The 23,762-nt window shown below is 42.1% G+C and overlaps 1 protein-coding gene across 1 annotated transcript in view; it reads right to left on the reverse strand.

The window, feature by feature from the left end:
• Window positions 1-23,762, reverse strand: part of LOC124135594 (sushi, von Willebrand factor type A, EGF and pentraxin domain-containing protein 1-like) — a 73,991-nt gene that overhangs the window by 27,306 nt on the left and 22,923 nt on the right. The window contains exons 12-25 of the mRNA XM_048399672.1: window positions 22,752-22,824; window positions 21,228-21,359; window positions 20,298-20,522; window positions 18,871-19,032; window positions 17,330-17,491; window positions 16,452-16,613; window positions 15,090-15,245; window positions 13,989-14,102; window positions 12,192-12,305; window positions 10,336-10,534; window positions 8,996-9,153; window positions 7,500-7,692; window positions 6,869-7,041; window positions 5,274-5,513 (exon numbers count right to left, since the gene is read on the reverse strand). Of these exons, the coding sequence (XP_048255629.1) occupies window positions 5,274-5,513; window positions 6,869-7,041; window positions 7,500-7,692; window positions 8,996-9,153; window positions 10,336-10,534; window positions 12,192-12,305; window positions 13,989-14,102; window positions 15,090-15,245; window positions 16,452-16,613; window positions 17,330-17,491; window positions 18,871-19,032; window positions 20,298-20,522; window positions 21,228-21,359; window positions 22,752-22,824 (2,263 nt within the window). The remainder of the gene's footprint in view (window positions 1-5,273; window positions 5,514-6,868; window positions 7,042-7,499; window positions 7,693-8,995; window positions 9,154-10,335; window positions 10,535-12,191; window positions 12,306-13,988; window positions 14,103-15,089; window positions 15,246-16,451; window positions 16,614-17,329; window positions 17,492-18,870; window positions 19,033-20,297; window positions 20,523-21,227; window positions 21,360-22,751; window positions 22,825-23,762) is intronic.

Below are 23,762 nucleotides of genomic sequence, written 5' to 3' on the forward strand. Positions count from 1 at the left end.
AACCTGTCAACAAATCATAGTGTCAAGCTTTTTCGAGAACAGATTATTTTGAAATTGTTCACTTGGTCAGGTAAAAAGATTTACTTTGGTCAATACGGACAAGGATTTGGATGTTCCATCATAATTTAAAAAGTCATATAATTATATCGAAAATGTGTATCGTATGAAAAGTTTGCTTGTTGTTTTTACGCAGCACTCAGCATATTCCAGCAGTATGACGCCTGCCTGTACATATTCAGGTCTCGATAAGTCAAACCAGAGATTGACGTTTTGAACCACGACTCACGCCGGCAGGTTGCGATGACCCAATCAATTAAGTCATGTTCTGACCAATCGTTTTCTTATGTCGCCTTTAACGACCAGCATACCCGGAATCCCCACAGGGTGTGTGAAAGGTAAACAAAGTTACTTTCTAGTTCGGTTGAAATAAATATATTTATGACCAATATACGGATATGTAGAAAATATAAAGAGATGTAAGAGCTCGGAAGACAATTCAATTCAATGCAACGAATGACCGACTGGTATAATGTGTGCCTTACATAGTACCATCATGTATTCTACATTGTACTTACCTGTAGTTTTCAGACACACAGTACCAATACATGGGTACCCGTGAAGATCCGGGTTACAATCGGTCTCCAGCAACCCATGCTTGCCGTAAAAGGCGACTATGCTGATCGTAACAGGAAACTAACGGGATTGGGTGGTCAGGCTCGCTGACTTGGTTGATGCATGTAATCGTATCCGAATTGCGTGGATCGATGCTCATGATGTTAATCACTGGATTGTCTGGTCCAGTCTCGATTATTTACAGACCGCCGTCATATACCTGGAATATTGCTGGTGGCGGCGTTAAACAACAAACAAACCATTCATCGGTATCCCCGTAGAGGTCACTGCACCGTGAGCGATGCGTCCATACAGAACCCCGCCGTGTGGTTAGATGGAAAATGGACATGCTGTTAGGAAATCGTGTATGGAGTCATTCCAAAGAGGTAAATGTGGTGTCGTTCAGGTGTTTAAATAACAGTTTTGCACAAGATTGAATAACAGACATTTTGTTGTTTCCACCCATGCTTACTTACCCTGCTGTTGCGGTTTTGACGACACAGGCATGCACATTGATTTTTTAAAAACAATCGAAGCGATTTCATTGTCGGAGTCGAGCATGAATTATATATAATGACATAGGTTGAAAAGACTGATCGTTTTATGTCAGTCACTGGATCGGTCTGACGCTAATTTCCATCATCAAATCTTTTCTCTCTCTCTCTCTCTCTCTCGTGTGTGTGTGTGTTTGTGTGTGTGTGTGTGTGTGTGTGTGTGTGTGTGTGTGTGTGTGTGTGTGTGTGTGTGTGTGTGTGTGTGTGTGTGTTCTGGTGGAGAATTGTTCGGTATATTTTCTAATGTTCTGACATTGGCTCTCTGTGTGGCTGAAATATCGCCGATATGACTTTAAATATTCACCCCAAATAAAAACCGGAGACATCCGTACCGCAAGCTCTGCACAGCAACATATCGCTCCCAATGAGTGCAACACGGTCAGTGAAAAGCATTCTTTCTTCTTGTGTATGTGAATATGGTTTCAAGCCGCTTTTGGCAACATTCCAGCAAAACGCACGGCAGGGAAAAACCAGAAATGGGCTTGACACAATGTACCCATGTTTGGAATCGAACCCGGGACTAAGGCGTGACGAGCGAACGCTGTCGTGTATGAGATGCGTCACGTTGATAAGTGTGGAGGGTTTCCTATTGATATCTCATCTAATGACTATTTCCTTAAACCAGATGGTTGATCTATTGTTAAAGCCCATATGTCAGGTTAGGGTGTGTTTTTCACTTGACAGAAATCAGATGAGATATTTAACAAAACGATCTGTGATGTTCACAAGTTTTTTTAACTTGTTTATAACGGAGAGGAGAGACGCTTACACTGACTAAACGAGAATAAGTCTGTATTACGTTTACCATTCTCACAAAGCTTTGGTTATTTGAGCCCCACGTTCAGGTTGTGAGAATGGCCAATTAATAAACAGTGAAACTAAGTTAATACACAACGCACACACGCACGCACGGACACTAGTTAATGGTCAGTGCCTCACCAATCATGCATGTGTTCCCAGCAGTAATCGTTCTGAATGCGGGGTGTCCGGATTAACGGTGTCCGGTCTAATGAGGTTTCGGTGTACATGTCACTCACGACCATCCCCATCCCCGTGTTCTTCGGCCTGCCTCTTTTAATGGCCACAGTCAAACTTTTGCCGACATATTTACAGGTAAAATCGTCAGTGTTACCATACAACTCGAATGAGGTCGCCATTTAAACAAGATATGTCAAACGTCAAGATATGAAATGGCATGCTACGTTCAACCGTGTCATGCAAGCACAAGCACTGTTTGAGCATTCTGGAACAGGAGGCTGCAATGATGTTGATGTCAAAGCAGAGGTTCAACGCTTGTTACTTGTATTTGTTTGGACAAAATTGATTTAAAACTTAACACTAGGATCAAAAACAACCCAAAAACATGAAACGTATGTCAAATAAATTTATTGCAGCTGGAATCAGTTTTGGACAAAACACGGTCTGGCGCTGGCATAATACAAAATGACTTTATACAATATCCCGAATTTACACAGAAGAATTTGAACAACCAGAAGAGCACCGATGGATACAAACAAACTAACACTACCTATGTTTTGTTTTAAGGGAGATAGTATTTGACCAAAATGCTCAATCTCAACAACTGACGTATATGACCATGGACGTACGATATCATGTACTGTGTTCAAAAAGCAATATCTTAACAAACATGTTCTAATTGCCGTCCCAAATATTCGTAAGGAACCAACCATGTGCAATGTATTGCGAAGTTGTATTTTGGAGTTATGTTGTTGTCGTTCGTTGTATTCAGCCAAATTCGAAATACTGCATGTCCCAAAGGAACTGGAGGCTATGGACCTGACGTCAACCAGGGTTATATAACAGACGTAAGACCGACGAGACCGGCACACTTCTAGAATTCCATAAAGATAGAGTGAGCAGGTTTTACGCCGCAGCTAAAAGTATGGCAGCGAGTGAGTACAGTTTTGAGCCACTTTCCAGCACAACGCACGGCTTGGGAAAACCAGAAATGGGTTCGACTACAGAAGCCTTTTGGGGCAACTTGTTTTTTCTCTCTTTTTTTTCGTGAAATTTCAAGATACTTAGTTGAAATTTCAAGAATTTATCTTAAAATTTCAAGTTATTTTCTTAAAATTTCAACTTATTATCTTGAAGTTTCGGCTTAGTATGTATCTTAAAATTTCAGCTGAGTTTCTTGAAATTTCAAGAAAAGAATAAAGAAACAAATGGCCCTAAAAGGTTTCCGTACGCGACACATCGTACACACGGAAAACAGACATAAGACCTACAAGACTGGCGCATGTCTAAAATTAAAAAAAGAGAGTGAGCAGGTTTTGCGCTGCATTAAAAAGTATTGCACAGAAAGTTGTGGCAGAATACAAAAAAACTGGATTAACAATGTTCCCTAAACGTTCTTTATTTATAATAACATTTATTTATTAATTTTTTTTCTCAATGTATACTACTCAAAATATGTTAAAAAACTACAATTAGAATGCTGTGTGTTGCAATACCCACTAACCATGACAGATTAACTTTATGAAAAATAGGGTGTCCTTTGACTTCTTTGAGTAGTAAATAAAATCTTTCATATCTATCTATTAATCATGTCAAAGAAGATATGTTTTATGGTCTTTTTCAGTATGACATATGCACTGTTCGTCAGCATGGTCATACACAGTAATGGTCATCAAACAAGCACATTCACATGCAGAACAGACTTGATACATGTCACTACCCTTGTAGGTGTTAATCTGCAAACTGATTAATAGAAATGCAATTACACCAACATAGAAAATATAACATTGACACAGGCACTAATAGCAAAAATATACCACTAAAAAGTTAAGGACCACACGATTCATTCATATGCCATGACATATTTACTTCTGTAATATGAAAGAATTGGGTGGTCTTTAACTGTTTTGAGTAGTATAGGAAACATTGTTTTCTGCTGTGAGCTCAGATGCTGAAGATGTACGGTGGAGAAGTCACATGTTGTGATACGAATGTCAGTTGGTTCACACCTCAACCCATCAGGTACAGATGTCGCAGGGGGTGGGGAGGAGAGAAAGGGTATTATTTTTTCAGGTGATGACAAAGTGTTACTATATTGGGTGTGTGTGTGTGTGTGTGTGTGTGTGTGTGTGTGTGTTGTTGGGGTGGGGGGGGGGGGGGGGGGTGGGGGGTGGGGGTGGGGTGTTATGGTTAATTTGATAGTTTAAGACCAATTCCCCAGCCCCTAGTTAAGTCCAAAAGAGGGGTACAACCTCGCTGACAGGCACACACAGGGGGGAGCTTCAATTGAGCCCCAGCAACTCTATGCTGACGTATCTTTTTCATTTTTCAAGAAATCTCTGCACAATGTACGAAGAAACTCTCCATCTCACTCTTCTATCTCTGAGACCAACTCTACGGTGCATGTTCTGTGTTCAATAATTCTTCGAGGCTTTCCTTATTTGTCCCTCAAACTGACAATCAAGCTGATAACATATATATATGGCTGTTCATTTCGGCGACAAAGCTCAAATCACTTCATTTACAAATGATGCATTAAATACAATCACATAGCACGACCATGCTTCATTCATACTGACCAACGAAATAAAAGCCTCACTTGAAATCATGGCTTATAAAATTTCCCCAAGATTGAAACAAAATGTTGTTTGTTGGTTGACCAGATAAAAAATATATTCCGAAAGTTAAAAGCATGCATACCATCGTAGACATGTATGTCAACAGCTTCATTCATTAGTAGACCGTTTCATGTACTGACAATGCTATCCTCCTTATCAGGTGCTTCTGGTTTGATTGATCTGCATTAGCAGATTTTGAGGGGGAAAGGTTATATGCGACAAAGCAACATACGTTCTAGGTGAATGATTTCTTTTTGGTAAACGGTTCATAAATCAGATTTCATTAAATATCTTATTTAAAAAAAACCCCCATATATATGATATATATATATATATATATATATATATATATATATATATATATATATATATATATATATTGTACACAAGCTGTTGCGGTTTTTTCGTGGGTCAGTATATTGCCATTCGGTTACAGAGCATTCGACGCAGGCATATCACAAAGGTGGACTACAGATTGGACAGCCTTCTAGTCACAGTCGTCATCATTTACCTCCACAGAACGTAGACGTGGCGTCCTTCAGTGCCCCCCTGATTCCATTCCTGACGTCGGGCCAAGCGACGATGTTTCCGTAGAACTCGGTACACTCTGTCCTCATGGAATCGATGCTGTCGAGTGGGAGTTCCCTGTCCCACACGTTCAGGTGAGCGATACTCCCAACGAAAGCCTCGCGTGGATCGAACCCACCGCCCACCGAGTCTTGTTCCTGGCCGATCACAAACATGCCGCCACCTGGTAATACAAAATAGCATTCACGTCTCAGGGGTTAACAGTGTATGGTTTTGGTGTTTTGTTTGTCGTTGGATGTATTAGATAATAATAGTTTGTTGTTTAACGCCGCCATCAGCAATATTCTAGCTGCATGGCGGCGGTCTGTAAATAATCGAGTCTGGATCAGACAATCCACTGATTGATATCATGACCATCGATCCACTCAATTGGGATACGAAGACATGTATCAACCAAGTCTGCGAGCCCGGCCACCCCATCCCATTAGTCGCCTCTTACGGCAAGCATGGGTTGCTGAAGACCTATTCTAACCTGGATCAACGAGCTAAGAGGACTTATGGATTATCTGTCATGTTTGAATAAATGGCGCAATTCCCGAGCCTTTGTCGAGGAACATACAGCTTTCATTCCCGAGGGACTGATAATCTTAAGGCCGAGATTCAAGAAGGTTATTCTGTAAATTACTCATTGACACTTCAGGAGAGAAAATGAAGAAACACATATGAAAAACATTATGAAAAGCAATGTCAGCTCTACAGAAAGACTTCACTAAAGGAGCCTATTCAATTGTGATGTCATGAACAATGGAAAACGTCATGTCATATTTTTCTCAACAATAAAAAAACCGTGACGTATTACTGCTTCAAATGACTAATCAGCATTGATAACCGCTTAAATGCACGTGCAAATATGGGAAAGATATTACACATGTATATAGGTAATATTAAACTTTAACCCATGGTCCCACCCTTCTCCCCTTGGCGTCCTCCCGTCACCTCACACAGCGGACTTTGCAGGATAGTGAGTGAGTGAGTTGAAGTTTAACGTCACACCGGCAATATTTCACCCATATCGTGACGAGACAAAATTACACATTCATAACCAATATCTTCAGACTGTAATATCGTGTCGTCCTTTCCGGGATAGAACAGGTCCCCATCACTCGATGATTGTTGTAGGGATGTATAAGTACACTGGTTGATAGTATGTCATTGTACCCTGATGACGTTGATTATTCCTCATGCTATCAACCACTAGTGTGTCTGAGCCAGATTCGATTTTGTACAAGCTGTCGTAATATATAGCTGGAATATTGCATAACTCTCTCACGCATTTGTTTCGGAACTAGTTCCACCAACGCAACTACCTTATGGCACTATACGCACCACGTTTATGCTACTGTAAAAAGGTGTATCATGTTTTTTAAACTCTCTGAATCAAATCGTTTACCCAGTTTCTGTTGAGAACACAAATCTTTCTTTTCAGTGAAATAATGTAATGTCACAACGCTACTGCTGCACAATTGTTAACTTGCTACACGACCTGGCCAGGTCACCCAAGTGAACACCATCAATTACCTGCAATTGGTTTTCCAGTGGAGAGATTGAACCCGCTGTCACTCAAGAGGCCGTCGATATATAGTTTCCAGGAACCCCTGTTGGCTGACCACGTGATCACGATGTGATGCCAGATGCCGTCATTGGTTGGTTCATCCGTCATGACCTTCTCCTCATTTACCATGAAAGCGAATCTGAGGAGAGGTTCCAAGATTATAAAAAAAAATCAAAAAGTTCAGAGTGAGTGAGTTGGGTTTAACGCCGCTTTTAACAGTGTTCCAGTTATATCGCGGCGTGTCAGCTTAATGTGGGAGGAAAGCCTGAAGTGATGCAGGTCTCAGACGTTTACCACTTCGGTGAAACCCACGAGCACGGGTATGTTGCTGACATTCCCGAGAAACATAATCAGGGCGAACCGGGATTCTAACCCACAATCATAGGTTTCTGGCGTGCCCAAGCTACGAACTCTGCACAGCGACTTGGCCACCCGTGCCCCCTAAAAAGTTCAGCGATTAACAGTATTATACGTATTATAATTTGACATGTATGTCCCATTTAATTTTTTGAATTTACCATTCTTTGTGTTTTTAGATAGCTTGATGCTACTATTTATGGACTCTCTATGGTTTGCGTCAATACACACAGTACCTACCCGTCATAATCTGTCAGTGTCAGAGCATTGTCAGAGCCTGGTATGGCGTACGAAAAGGGCGTTCCTTGGTTGATGTTGTCATTGGTCTTCATCCAGAAGGAGACCGTGACCACAGACATGTCCTGCTTGATGGGCACCTGGACATGGTCAGTTCCGGCCGACGGGAAGTCCAGCTGGTAGTTCTTGTCTAACACTGTGGACAAAGTTTTACATTCTTGTAAATTTTCTATTTTCTATTGTATTGTTCTATTAAACCCAAGGCAAATTTTTCAAGTATTATCAGAGCCCCGAGAAAATTGAGTGATCAGGCCCAAACAGGCGTTCTGCTGAATCCGGTGGAATTACAAGATGAATTCCAAAATGAGTTAAACTTTGTATAATGTGAATATGTCATCAAAGAGCAATCCATGTGATGGTTTTAATGTCAGTTGGTTCTTGTGCAAACTGCATATAGTGAAACCTCATTAAACTGGGCGATTGTTTTAGGAACGTCTACTTTAAGATATTAATCTGTAACAATGAATCATTTAACTACACATTTGTTAATGCATTAAATGTTATTGAGTGGTGACAACAGTTACATTGTTTGTTTGTTGTTTAACTCCGCAATCAGCAATATTCCAGCTATATGACGACGGTCTGTAAATAATCCAGTGATTGACATCATGAGCATTGATCCACGAATTGGAATACGATGATATGCATCAACCAAGTCAGCGAGCCTGACCACCAGATCCCGTTAGTCGCCTCTAACGACAAGCATAGTCGCCTTTCACGGCAAGCATGGGTTGCTGGAGACCTATTCTACCCCGGATTTTCACGAGTTACATTGAGCTTGACTTATGGCAGAGATTGAATGTTGTTTAACGCCAAATCAATTATATTCCAGCTACATCGCGGACAGTAAATAATCGAATCTGGGCTAGACAAACCAGTGGTTGATATTATTAACAACGTCTCCTGACATCAGGGTATTATGACACACAATGAACACCATGTCACCAGGCTGTTCTTTGATCCCATTTAACTAACTCTTACGACAAGCTCAGGGTCACTGGGAACCTAATTTAACCCATGTTCAACGGCGTTAACGATGTATAGTTTACGACATATTCACGCGCTGTTTGCGAACACCCAGTGTTATTATTGGAACATTCCAATAATTCGTAAAAATATGTTGTATTTTGCAATGTTACTTCTGATCATGTGACAGACATTCAAGAACAAAAACTCCCAAGGATTTGAAATAAGTCGGCAAAACTAGCATTGTTTTAACAAAACAAACGAATAACTGTGAAACCCCGCTAATCCAGACGGTGCATTTCCCAGAGAAACTGTTGTGTTAACAAATGTCCGGATAAACAAATGGGTACAAAATAATGTTTCTGTGAATTTATGCATGCATTACGGGCACTAAATGTCCAGAAGAGTGGTTTCCGGATTAACGGCGTCTGGACTAATGAGGTTTCAATATACATATCAATGCAGACACTCACCTGCGTCACAGTTGACGCCGGTATAGTTGGCGGGGCAGTTGCAGGTGTAGGCGTTGATCCCGTCCTCGCATGTGCCGCCGTTTTGGCATGGTGTGGAGGCACACTCGTTAATGTTTCGCCCGCACAGCCTCCCTTTGTAGCCCGCCTCGCACTCACAGCTTCAAGCACAAATTGAAATAAAGAAAATAAAAACCAGCGAATTGATATTGTCTTGTTCTGTCACAGTACGTGTGTGATCGCGAAAAACTGCAATAACACCTTGGCAGTGGACACCAAGAATGGGCGTCCAACATTGTGGGAGTTCCAACCAACAATCCCTTGTACAATTTCTGTCAGGGGTAGTATGTGGGTTGGGAGGTATGTACATTAAGCGACTCATTAAAGCCCCTTATTATGGCATTGCGTTTTTACCATCAAAATGTTAAATGAAAAAAACGTTGTCTCGATCTTATTGATGCATGGAACTGTAAAAAACAACGACAGACAATATAAATGTTGCTGTCATATGTGCACCTGTGTGCCACCTGTTCGTTGACCTCGTCGACATTACTAACATTGCCAAATATGAAATATCATCAACTTGCGATATCAAGAGACGGGATCCAGCTTATCACTTCTGTATGCTAGTTTAAGAAAATGCAAGGATGTGCTTCTTGCTATTGTAAACAGGCATCAAACACGGGTTCAACAGAAGCAGGCTGATCTACCACCATTGGACAAGATGAGGCATACAGAAGTAGGCCGATCTACCACCATTGGACAAGATGAGGCATACAGAAGTAGGCTGATCTACCACCATTGGACAAGATGAGGCAAACAGAAGTAGGCTGATCTACCACCATTGGACAAGATGAGACATACAGAAGTAGGCTGATCTACCACCATTGGACAAGATGAGGCATACAGAAGTAGGCTGATCTACCACCATTGGACAAGATGAGGCATACAGAAGTAGGCTGATCTACCACCATTGGACAAGATGAGACATACAGAAGTAGGCTGATCTACCACCATTGGACAAGATGAGGCATACAGAAGTAGGCTGATCTACCACCATTGGACAAGATGAGGCATACAGAAGTAGGCTGATCTACCACCATTGGACAAGATGAGGCAAACAGAAGTAGGCCTATCTACAACCATTGGATAAGAGGTATCAGTCTTTTCCTCAAAGGCGAAAGTATCTTATCACATAAATGTATTGATAACTGAAACAGGCATTTAAATGCTATTAACGCATTACTAAAACACACTTGTCAAGTCATCCTTTGATAGATCATGTCATTTTAAAGAGAATTGAAGGCAAAACGTTGGTAACATAATTTGAGCACAATAATCACCTAAATCCGTTCTCCTCATCGTGACAAATCCCGTGCCTGCACGGGTTCTCCAAACACTCGTCAATTTCAATCTCGCATGTCTCGCCTGTAAAGCCACCTCGACACGTGCAGGTGTATCCGCTGACGTCATCGATGCACGTGCCACCATTATGACAGCGAGTGTCAGAACAGTCGTTGATATTTTCCTCGCAGGTCGCACCTGACTTCGTGATTAGTGCATCATTACTAACAAGCACACATACATAATAATCATCATAATCATAATCATAAGTAAAGCGACAAAACCCTTTCCATATCCAATAGAAATCTCTGCATAAAGCAGAGTCGATTGTACAATTCCGACTATATCATGAGCATGTGTTTATGAATCACTATCAAATAGTAATGATACCAGGTGTTTGCGAAAAGGAGAGCGTATCCTTCCCCACCAGTGGCATCCGTCACAAACACATGCAAAGGCAAGTCAATTGTTTACCCGAAAAAATATGGGAACATATGGTTCAAGTCAAAATAGGGAATTGCAACGGACATCATTTTTGTTGCTGATGCGTCAGGTTAGGAAATGTCCTCCACATGTCGAACATAAAACTTTTGGAAAGCTTAAACAGTTCAATAAAATGTATTTTGAGGTACTTGATCGTCTACATTTTCATGACTCATGAATTTATTTTGAAACCGTTTTGAGCCGGAAAAAATATTTGAACCAAAAATGCATAAACTACATTTATATCACATATTGAATACTATTTTGGTCGTATTTCGGATGCCAAAGCTAATTTCCATAAATTACGTATCTGATCTTATGCTTGTATACTATACTTTTATCAAGATTACTCATTGGGATCAATGACTATCTAGCTGTAATATTGCCGATGCGGCGTTAAAAAATAATCACTCACTCACTCTATTAATATAATTATTAATAGTGGTCATAAACTGATGGTAAGAAATAACGAAACATACTTGGAACGGCGCTTGTGAAGGACAATGCAAAACCAGCATCGCATTCCATAAAAAATTATTCTGTGAAGGATAGTTTCCGGATCAGAAAAAAAACAACCAGAAAAGAGTTTCGATATTTCACAGCGATATTCTGGTGCTGTCGGGGGAGATGCTCTACATGAACCAAACAATACACGGGCACAGGGTGAAATTTGGCGCTACGTTGCTAAAAATTATCCGGAACATAAAAAGACATATAAAAAAAATATCTTTCCACGTGTTTCCTTATTTCTTCGAACCAGTGTATACGAGTCTAAAGAAGTTAAGGACCACCCGGTTCTTTCACATTACTATAATCTGTCATGCCATCTGAAGGAATCGAGTCGCCCTTAACTTCTTTTGAGTGGTATATATACTATATTCCACATAACCTCCAGCAAAGATGACGAATTGTCTTTCCATCATTGAAATCCCAGCATGTATTGTTTATTACATGAGGTGAGGTGAAATGGGGTGTAACGTCGCGTCCAAGATTATTGCACTTATATAGCGACGTGCATGTACGTGTGTGTGTTTGTGTGGCTGCTTGTACTAGTCCGGACTGATGCCGATTTATAGTGCTAGCTCACTGAGATACCATGCCGCAGTTTAACATGAATACCCCACTCAGACACAGTATACTGACTCCCAGCCGACCAGTCCTTGTTTTAGCCCCTTTATGCCGAGCGCCAGACAGGGTAACAACAAGTACCATCTTTTAACGTCTTTTGGTATGACGCAGCCGGGGATCGAACCCCGGACCTTCCGCTCTCCGGGCGGACGCTCTACCACTAGACCACGGAGGCGGTCTGTTTATTACATGAAGTGATCAGGTTACTATTTCCAGGTGTATCTCATGCAAGGCATACTCTCACCTTGATAGGCCGAGTCACAGTGACACAGGAACCTGTTGGCGCCGTCTATGCAAGTACCGCCATGTTGGCACGGGTTGGATGCACACTCGTCCCTGTTCACCTCGCACTTTTTACCTGGTTGATGTTTCCAAAAGTCAGTAACAAAAGAATTTTCACATTCCTTCTATTTACATAATTATGTTAATGTAACAGTTTCATGTTAAAGCTCATCCCCAAAGAATAAAAACTGTATGCTTATTTTATATTATTTTGGGGGTTATCAGAAAGTTTTTTAATTAGACTTTGATTAGTCTAAACAACCTTAAAAGAACATTAAACACAACTTTCTGAACCATCCCCCAAAACAACAAAGAAACACAATTTGTAGACCCAGTAAAACGATTATTTCATGCATAGTTTTGTGATAAATCTAACATACAATTTTCGTGTTGAATATTGTTTATCACATCTTCCTGAGGCAAGGGAGTTATCCGACTATAAAAGTGAAACCCGGACTTTATTATAGTCAGTTAACAGCCTTGCCACGGGAAGATGTGCTTATCAATACTCGAGGAATACTAAAATATATTCGTTTCTTTTGCATCATCCTGTTGGCCCAAGTTTTCCGATAACTATCCAATCTATACATCGCTCAAGAGTACGAATATGTTTCAAACATGTGAGAGCTGAAGCGATATTTACATATAGCGAGTTGACTGGAACCCGGCTCCAGTAACAAAGACACCGTTTCGTGGACTTGGTATTTTTCCTCAGCAAGATATGTATGAGCAGAGGTAGAACATTGCTTTCATTCTTCAGTGAGGAGGGGTGTGGTCAAATCATACATTGGATGATATATCTGATTGCGGGGATACGGATGATTTACTGTCTGTGTTTCAGTGAATCAAACGATTCATTGGGGGTAAATTTCATTAGGGACCACATGTGCTTTTCAAAATTGGGTGGGGTCAAGCCCGAGGATGTGGCATGTAGCAGTAGAAAATTTTGTAAATCTATTTGTAATGAATGTCGGCAACAGCAGAATATTGAAACGCTACTAAAACATCAAGCGCAAGTCGTGACCAGATTTTATCCGCGAGTGCACAGGCGGAATCCAGATGGAGGTCCAAGTGGTCCCCCTTTTGAAAACCAAATGAAGATGTTGTAGCCTGTAAAATTGACTGAGAGAGGATTTTGATATTTTGGATCCCTTCCTTTTAAAAATGTTGGATCCGCCCTTGTTTACAAACACCAAAAGCTTAATCATGGGAGAACTTTCGGGATGGAACATCATCTGGAAGGTTGGCTTTACCTGTAAAGAGCAGCAAGAGCGCGATTCGAAGCCTTTTCGACCTGACTTATGTCTTATAAACTTGCCAATTGCACTTATTTCTTGCTACTCTGGCTTCAAGATTTAAGTATTCTGGACAAGCCTGGTTTTTAGGACATTCGGAAGTGACAAAATTCGGAGCATTCGTGAGTGCACTTACATTAAATCCAGGGCATGTTACTTGTTGCTGACACCATTTATTTGACCCACTGCATTGCCTCTTTGATTGTGAACCGAAAGATTTGTGTGGTCATATACTAATTTAGTTCTGTACATTCGCGAACACCTGGTGTCATCACTGATTTTCAGTGGCCGATTCATATAATTTTCACAGCCCTTTGTGCCAAACGGAATCTGTTTCAGCGGATAATCAAGATTTTTCTTGCATTAACATTTTATTTTTACCGTTTTCTGGGTTAACCTTTGAGTTTCAGTTTTGGAAATCACATATAACAAAATGATCTTGTAAAGGTGATGATGATGTTTACCTGAAAAACCGTCCGGGCACGTGCATACATAGTCTACTTGTAGGTTCACGCACGTGCCGTTGTGGAGGCAAGGTAGGCCTTTGCACTGGTCGACTTGTGTCTGGCACACGGTCCCTGGGTGGAGGAGAAAGGGAGAATTAATTCACGAAATATGGCTCTGGTCAATACTCAGTTATATCCCTGAGCGTAGCTGAACAAAGGGGGAGGGGTGACAAATCGTAGAGGTGCCGGGGGCACGGGTTGCCCAGTCGTCTAAGGCGCCGCGATTCGCTGTGCAGAGTTGCGTCCCTTGGGCACGCCAGAAACCTATGATTGAGGGTTCGAATCCCGGTTCACCCCGATTATGTTTCTCGGTTTGTCAGCACCATACCCGTGCTCGTGGGTTTCACCGGAGTGGTAAACGTCTGAGACCTGCATCACTTCGGGCTTTCCTTCCACATTAAGCTGACACGCCGTGATATAACTGGACTACTGTTAAAAGCGGCGTTAAACCCAACTCACTCACACGTAGAGGTGCCAACAGGCCATGGATCATAATAGAGGCGAACATTGGATTCGAAACCAGGACCAGTGGATCCTGCCATGGATTAGGGACCCATTTGCCCAGTGGCCACACCTTGTATAAAGCAGATAACTATCATGTGTATTACATCAAAATATTGGATTCCCACATTAACCCGATTCCGATCCAGTTATATAAGATGTGACAGGGTGATATTTTAATTCGATTAGTTGACAATTTAAAATGACAGACATCATGGTTGTGTAGATAATCTTGATTATAGAAAATTATTACATTTATGGTTTTATCAAAACACAGTATCCTTTGAAATATCTGGGCCCGTGAGGGGGGGTCGGGTAGACTAGTGGTTAAAGCGCTCGCTCGTCACGCAAAAGACCCGGGTTCGATTCCCGACATGGGTACAATGTGTGAAGCCCATTTCTGGTGTCCCCCGCCCTGATATTGCTGGAATATTGCTAAAAGCGGCGTAAAACCATACTCACGCACTCACTCATTCACTCTGGGCCCGTGTAGATTCAGGGTCAGAATAGGTCTCCATAATCTTGACTTACTTACAAAATACCAAATTCTGGTCTTACCAGTAAATCCAGGCATGCATATGCATTTGAAACCGAATCCTCCTTTTACTTTACAGGTACCGCCATTCTCGCAGGGTTCTTCAAAACAAAGATTAACCAGGATCTGTGTCTGCTCATTTTGGGGAAGAGAGGCGTCACTTTGGAGGTCCCAGTCACCTGATATACAGAAACATGTGTTAAGAAAAAATTGGAAACAAAGGCTTTGCACACTACAAAAGAATTAGTAGTAGCAGGTGCTGCTGAGGCAGAAGAGGATGCGGTGGTAAAGGGTAAAAGTGTTGTTACTGTTGTAATAGAAGCATTAATGAACGTTATTGTAGGTTATGGACGTGTGTCAGTTCATCCATACTGACTGTTGTGAATCTGTCTGTAAATCACCAAACGTTCCACAATAGTTGCATACATTGTAGACCCATGAAGATCCGGGTTAGAATAGATCTTCATGCTTGCCGTAAAGTGCGACTATGCTTGCCGTAAAGTGCGACTATGCCTGCGTAAGAGGCGACTAACGGGATCGGGTGATCAGGCTCGCTGATTTGGTTGATGCGTGTCATCGTATTCCAATCGTGTGGATCGATGCTCATGATGTCAATCACTAGATTGTCTGGTCCAGACTCGATTTTTATATATACCGCCGACATACAGCTGGAATATTGCAAACAACAAACAAACAACAAAGTATTCATTGTAGCAATGGCATTTAGTCGGGTGCTGGTTTCAGTAAAGATCAGTATTTACTTCAGGTGCATTGGCACAATAAGAACATGCAGCACCGTTTTCATCTCACGTCCGGAAGGACAATTTGTAGCAAGGGGTAACAGACACTTTTATGGGTTGGACGATCTGACATGCTGGAAGGGAGGTCTGTACCCGGACTATGTTTCACACTGGACACGCTCTCACATGACAACGATCATCCCAGTAATAAAGGTACTAGCCGGACTATCACTCATCCCGGACACGCTCTCACGCTACAACGATCATCCCAGTAATAAAGATACTAGCCGGACTATCTCTCATCTCAGACACGCTCTCACATGACAACGATCATCCCAGTAATAAAGATACTAGACGGACTATCTCTCATCCCGGACACGCTCTCACGTGACAACGATCATCCCAGTAATAAAGATACTAGCCGGACTATCTCTCATCTCAGACACGCTCTCACGTGACAACGATCATCCCAGTAATAAAGATACTAGCCAGACTATCTCTCATCCAGGACACGCTCTCACAATACAGCGGTCGTCCCAGTTCTTATAATAGAAGCAGCGATAGTTGTTTAAGAATTAGCAGCAACATCACTAAACGTGTTGACAAGAAACGATTGTGACCTCCATACAGGACAGGTGACAATACCTTCGCAGTCTGTGACTGATGACGCCGCGGAGTGAGTGGTCAACGCTCGGTGTGGACACTGGAAGCAGGCAGACTGGCCCTCCTCCTGTTGGAACGTCCCCTTTGGACATGGAAGACATGGCCTGAGGCCGCTCTTGGACACATAGCCAGCCGGACAGCGCTCTGGAATAGCACCAAAAGAAAGTGTTATTTGACAATGTGGTTTTTGAAAGGCCCGAATAGCACTAACCGAGTTGTCTAAGTAAACATATATCCCTTTAACGGAAGGTCATGTTATTCCCCGAGGTGAAAAAAAGTGATCCCAACCATATCCCATGACTACATTTTGTACAAGTAGTCTTTCAAACAGACCCTGAAATGAAGACATCAGCAAAGCCCCAGGCAAAGTCTACATGTCTAAATACCCGTGAAGACCTGGGTTAAAATGGGCCTTCAACAAACAATGCCGGCTTTGTCGTAGGCGGCGACTATGCTTGTCGTAAGAGGCGACTAACAGGATCGGGACTCGCTGACTTGCTGGATGCATGTCATTGTATCCCAATTGCGTAGATCGGTGCTCATGATGTCAATCACTGGATTTCCTGATCCAGACTATATTTTTTACAGAGGACCGTCATATAGCGGGAATATTGCTGAGTGCAGCGTTAAACAACAAACAAACAAACAACATGTCTAGATTTCTTCAATTCTGAAAACGAAGAGATCCACTCGGCTCCTTTATGCTATATATCTGAAGACAATATAAAGAAAAAACTGTTTCATTGATAGTCTGAGTGGAAGTTCATTTATTAGGTTGAAGAGTATATACAAACGTGGACAAAACAAACCTATGTAGTTCTGCATTATCTGCGAATCTGAAAGGTGTAACGTAAGTCTACCTTGGCAGTTGTCAACCGTCCGGCTGCCCCGTTTTCTGGTGGTTCTGTTGGTAGGGCAGGGAAGACACTCTGTCTGCGCATACTCCGACCGGTAGAAGCCTACGTCACAGGTCTCGCACCGCTCCAGACCGTTGAAGGAAAAACTTCCCGGAAGACACTGAGCTGAAAGGTAACCACAGCAATTAAATATGTCTGCAACGTATACCATGGTACGTGGTGATTCCATGTTAGACTAGAGCACCAGCAACCTATGCTGGTCGTAATACGTCAGGTTCGGTGACTTGGTGTCATGTTCACAACATCGATCACTGGAATGTCTGGACGCGATTATTTTCAGACCGCCATCATATAGCTGGCATATAAACAAATCAACAAAAAACAAACTGTTACAAATTATATCATGGATACAACAGAGAAGAACTGATCCCAAGGTGCGCTATAGACGATAGAGAGAGCAAGAGAGTTAACTGACTATAAAAGTCCAGTTTCCACCCTTGCCGAATTAGGCTGGTATTATGTAGTTAACATTTTGGCTGGACTAACGAGTCTATGCATAGTCCAATCAAAATCGCGCACCGAAATCGAAATCCGGTTCGTGAACTGTCGTGCAGATTTCGGTCGATAGCAGGATTTGCAAAGCATGTGCACCGCCAACTTGTTGTCAGCTGATATTTTTCAAATCTTTTCATGTTTTTAATCAAGGTGCTCACGTGATTTGATGCATTTCGCGATGTAAGACCCGTTTTATCACAATATAGATCTTGATTATCGATCAGATCGTCCTGACTGGGCGCCACCATTTTGTGTGAAACAAACGCAGGTGATACGAGAGGTGGAATCAGATTGGTCCATAGGAGAGGCATAGAAGGGGTATAACTGGTAATAGCCACTGGTGGCGCTACGATCGAGCCAAGAACTCCAGTCTAGTTCGGCAAGGGTGGAAACTGGACTGGATGATTTAATGTTGCTGGACGCCACAGTGAGGAAAATGTACGAAGGATACTAGATCCACGTAGAATCGTACTCAACGACAATGTCTGACATTCTCGTCAGATTTGTACCTGTTTTGGAGCATTCGAACTGTATAAGGCTGACTCGTACCCAAATGTGAACGATTCGTACCTATTTATGTTTTAAAGCAAGATGTCCGATGTCCTTTAATTGGTATAGAACGTGAATAGGACACACCCACAAATATGTTTCTAATCATGTATTCAGCACTAAATTCTTATATATTCTGACCTGCACGTTTATAACAATGTTTTCACAGCACACTTACATTGCCAAAGACCCATGAAGATCCGGGTTAGAATTGCAACCCATGCTTGCCGTAAAAGGCGACTAAAGTGATCATGATGTCAATCACTGGATTATCTTGTCCGGACTCTCGATTATACAGACCGCCGTCATATAGCTGGAATATTGCCGAGTGCGAACAAAATTTAACAAACAAAATATGGCGTTGTATGGCTTATCGACCGTTAGATACGTTTTGAAAGGGGCGGTGGATCATGAGAGACATTTATTTTAACAAGCCTTACCTTTGCACTCTTTTGACGTCCTTGTGTTTGTCTCGATTGTGGACTGGTTCCCCGGGCACACGAGGCAGGCCACGGACCCCTCCACTGGCTGGTAGGTCCCCACAGAGCAGCTTTCACAGGTCTTTCTGATCACGTTGAAGTACATCCCGACGGGACATTTGACTGAAAATATGAAACAAGTTGAGGGCCATCCGACTCTTTCATATTACAATAGTTAATATGTCTTTTCCTTATCCCTTTTTAGTAGTGTATTTCAAGACATCCCTTTATTGCTATCAGCAGAACATAACCCGGAGCTACTACACAATGAGACCGCCTCCACCCGGAGAGCGGAAGGTCCGGGGTTCGATCCCCAGCCGCGTCATACCAAAAGACGTTAAAAGATGGTTCTTGTTGTTACCCTGTCTGGCGCTCGGCATCAAGGGGATAAACAAAGGACTGGTCGGCTGGGAGTCAGTATACTGTGTCTGAGTGGGGTATTCATGTTAAACTGCGGCATGGTATCTCAGTGTGCTAGCACTATAAATCGGCATCAGTCCGGACTAGTACAAGCAGCCACACACACACACACATACATGCACGTCGCTATATAAGTGCAATAATCTTGGACGCGACGTTAAACCCCATATCACCTCACCTCACCACTGCAGGAGAGTGAGGGTTAACGTGGGAGGCAAAGACACACTGAGTTGTTGTTTTTGACCTTATAACTTCGACCTCAAGTAAGTCAAAAAGAAGGTCGTAGACAACCACTACTTCTGGTGAAATCTGGACGGATCTGGTGCCGAGAACCATGGCTATGTCAACCACGAGTACATAAGAATTTTCATTTCTGTTATGATACACCAAAGTGCCAGTCCGTTTTCTTCATAACCCCCCCTCAGTGAGTGAGTGAGTGACTTGGGTTTTACACCACTTTTAGCAATATTCCAGCAACACCAAGACGGGGAACTCCAGAAATGGGCTTCACGCGTTGTAACCATGTTGGGAATGGAACACGGTTCTTCAGTATGACGAGTGAATGCTTTTAACCAGTAGGCTAACCCTCCTCAAGCGCGCAACATTACCAAATGTAGTTTGTCATGATCATAATCACATAAAAGGCAATATATTATACAAAATAAATGCCCAGTTTTTGTCATGATTTGTATATTTTTAGGGGCTCGATCCCGTGGTGTGTTGACACCCATTCCCCGATGCTTTTCAGCCTATCCATTCCTATAAACCATTGGGGCGGTCGGGTAGCCTAGTGGTTAAAGCGTTCGCTCGTCACGCCGAAGAGCCGGGTTCGATTCCCGACATGGGTACAATGTGTGAAGCCCCGCCGTGAAATTGCTGGAATATTGCTAACAGCAGCGTAAAACCATACTCACTCACTATAAACCATTACATGCCCTCGTAGAAATACTATTTGTGTTCATGCCTACCACACGTGCTTCGAATCTGGACCATGCCCTCAGGGCACATGAACTTGGGTTGGTTGGGGTTGAAGGTCATGTTCTTAAAGTTCATCTCTCTTCCACCAAACCGGAAGTTGAAATGTCCTGCCTTGGCGTCTTGCTGCAATGTCTGAAGAATCGTCTTCAGGTTTTTGGTAATGGCGAGTTGGCGTCTGTCATCTTCTGTCTCGTTGCCAGTCGCTGTTACTGTACCTAGTGAAGAATGAGACCCACTGATATCCAGCCTGCATGTATACATATACATATACGATAGCTACGCGATAAATCGCAAAGAACAATGAAGAACGAAGTCTGGTTTATTTCACGATAAAACATTGTTCTGTCATGACGCCCTTTCTCGATGACGTCGTTTATTGGACGACGTTATTTTTAAGAGTGAAGTGTCCAGTGAGTTGTTCCACATATATGTAGCTGGGCAACGCCGAAAAACGCGATTGCTGAACGATCGCATCCAAAAGGGGGAGAGAAATGACAATCGGTATTGGGAGAAAAGGTACAGATGATCGACCTGAGGACTGTGCACCTGTGCATAAAATGGACTTGTCAGACATTGCCGAATTTGGATTCTATTAAGGGAGTCCTCATGGTTTATTCTCCCTGCAGAGTTTTATTGTATGATAAACATCGCCCACTCCTAACTCATTACTTAAATAGTATAACCACACTAGTGCTACGGCTTTTGTGCATGTGGGAGAGTTAAGTTTAACGCCACTTAAGTAGGAGGAGAGACCAACTTGATCAGAGCGAATCTGGGATTGGAACCCATGATTATAGGTTCCTGGCAAGCCTAAGGGGCGTAACTCTACAGGCTTATTACCCCGTCTGAGGCGACTAGGCCACCCGTGCCTGAGCTGACATACGTACTATCATTAGATATAATCAGTGTTGGGATCCTACCTTCCAGCTTGAAGTCAAAGATGAGCAGACTGCGACCATGGCCTCTACTTCTGGCGAGTTGTTTCTGGTATTTGCTGATACTGCGCTTCCTGCGTCGGCGTTTTCCAAGACCAATGTGGATCTTGTTGTAGTCTAGGTAATATAAACGTTTTGTAAGCTGAGAATGAACATGTTTGTTGGCAGTGGAGTTCTTTAAAACAGTGCGTTGTGTTTCACGCTGCTTTCAACAATATTCCTGCCCCACCACGGCCGGTAACGCCAAGACGTTAGATGGATATGATTAATTCTGTGTTCTTCATTGTATTGTGTGACGAAGAGACTTTGAAAGAAGGAATGAAAACTTCACTAATTCTACTCAGCTTGCTCAGTACAAACATTATAACAATGATACCGGAACATTTGGAGGACATAGGAATATATTTTACAATATTTTTATCTTTTATAGAACTTTGCTATTTACATATTTATTACCGTATGTGCGACAACAACAAAAACATAATTAAAAAAGAAGGGGGCCTCACATCTTGTATCAACGTGGGGATCGAACCCAGGTCTTAGGAATGCACCGGGCAGTGTTTTCATATTATTCTTTCTTACTGGTTGTCTGACAAACTTACCTGATCAAATGACGTTTACGGTAACCGTATGTTTCATGGTTTAACCAATTAGGGATTGGATTTCTATGGGGCGATAGGAAAACGTTTTGAATGAATAGTTTGTTAAGAAAATGACATTGATGAATAGTTTGTTAAGAAAATGACATTGATGAATAGTTTGTTGAGAAAATGACATTGATGAATAGTTTGTTAAGAAAATGACATTGATGAATAGTTTGTTAAGAAAATGACATTGGTGAATAGTTTGTTAAGAAAATGACATTGATGAATAGTTTGTTGAGAAAATGACATTGATGAATAGTTTGTTAAGAAAATGACATTGATGAATAGTTTGTTAAGAAAATGACATTGATGAATTGTTTGTTGAGAAAATGACATTGATGAATAGTTTGTTAAGAAAATGACATTGATGAATAGTTTGTTGAGAAAATGACATTGATGAATAGTTTGTTAAGAAAATGACATTGATGAATAGTTTGTTGAGAAAATGACATTGATGAATAGCTTGTTGAGAAAATGACATTGATGAATAGCTTGTTGGTAGTGGTGAACAAAATGAATAGTTTGTTTTGTAGAAAATACCCAATGGTAAATGTGTACGTGTTGATAGTGACAATGAATAGATTGTTTGATGGTGTTTAGTACATAAATAGTTTGCTGGATACAGCTGGGGAAAAATGGATCGATTTCAAAAACACAACTCCACCATATATAATCAAATGGATGCTCCCTATTCTAATAATTGTCTTTCCACTACAACATGCATCAACACGCTTTGCGCTTTAATGGTTGTAGAATATATACGGGACTATGTCATGAGCTGTGGATAAATATAAATAATGTGGGCATTTCTCTTACAAATTACAACTTTCGTTACTATTCGACAAACGCGTAAACTCGGACTGACCTTCACCTTCCTGACACGTGGTCTCAACCTCATCAACTGAGCAGATGAAGTTTTCTTCACAGAGGTCGGATACCTTGAACACAACATTTCAAAATCACCAGCTGACACAAAAAACATCGAGTGAGTGAGTATGGTTTTACGCCGCTTTAAGCGGGGCCGGTCGTCTGAGGCCCCGCGATTCGCTGTGCAGAGTTGCGTTCCTTGGGCACACCAGGAACCTATGATTGTGGGTTCGGATCCCGATTCGCCCCGATTATGTTTCTAGGTTTGTCAGCACCATACCCGTGCTCGTGGGTTTCACCGAAGTGGTAAACGTCTGGGACCTACATCACTTCGGGCTTTCCTCCAAGATTATGCTGGAATACTGTTAAAAGCGGCGTGAAACCTAACTTAAACAAAACACGGTCGCTGCACTCGCTGTGCCGCTCGCAGTCACCTGATCCATACCCAACTATCTTCATGAATTAATCATCGGGATATTGCGATATTTTAAGTGGCGATGACTTAATATTAGCTGAGATCATGATGCGGAAGGAGTGACTCATATCTAGGCATCCTGCATGGTTTTAGTAGTCTCCTGCTGAATTCAGAGGAAATGCGTATTGTCGTAAAACACCAAACAAGATTACCGCCTCCGTGGCGTAGTGGCGTCTGCCTGTTGCATCCCATATGCGTGCCCTAAACCTATAATTGTTGGTTCGAATCCCAGATTCGTCTTGATTATGCTCCCAGGTTTCAACACCCGTACTCATTTCATCAAAATGGTAAACGTTCAAGACTTGCATCACATCGGGCTTTCCTTCCACATCAGACTGAGTGAGTGAGTGGGTGAGTATGGTTTTACGCCGCTTTTAGCAATATTCCCGAAATATCACGGCGGGGGACACCAGAAATGGGCTGTACACATGTCGGGAATCGAACCAGGGTCTTCGGCGTGTCGAACGCTTCCACATCAGACTGACACGCTTTGACATAACTAACTGCAGCGCTGTTCAAATCATTGTCAAGCTA

This window comes from Haliotis rufescens, unplaced genomic scaffold, assembly GCF_023055435.1.
Source record: "Haliotis rufescens isolate VD_foot unplaced genomic scaffold, xgHalRufe1.0.p SCAF_2, whole genome shotgun sequence".
In the NCBI taxonomy this organism is placed as follows: Eukaryota; Metazoa; Mollusca; class Gastropoda; order Lepetellida; family Haliotidae; genus Haliotis; species Haliotis rufescens.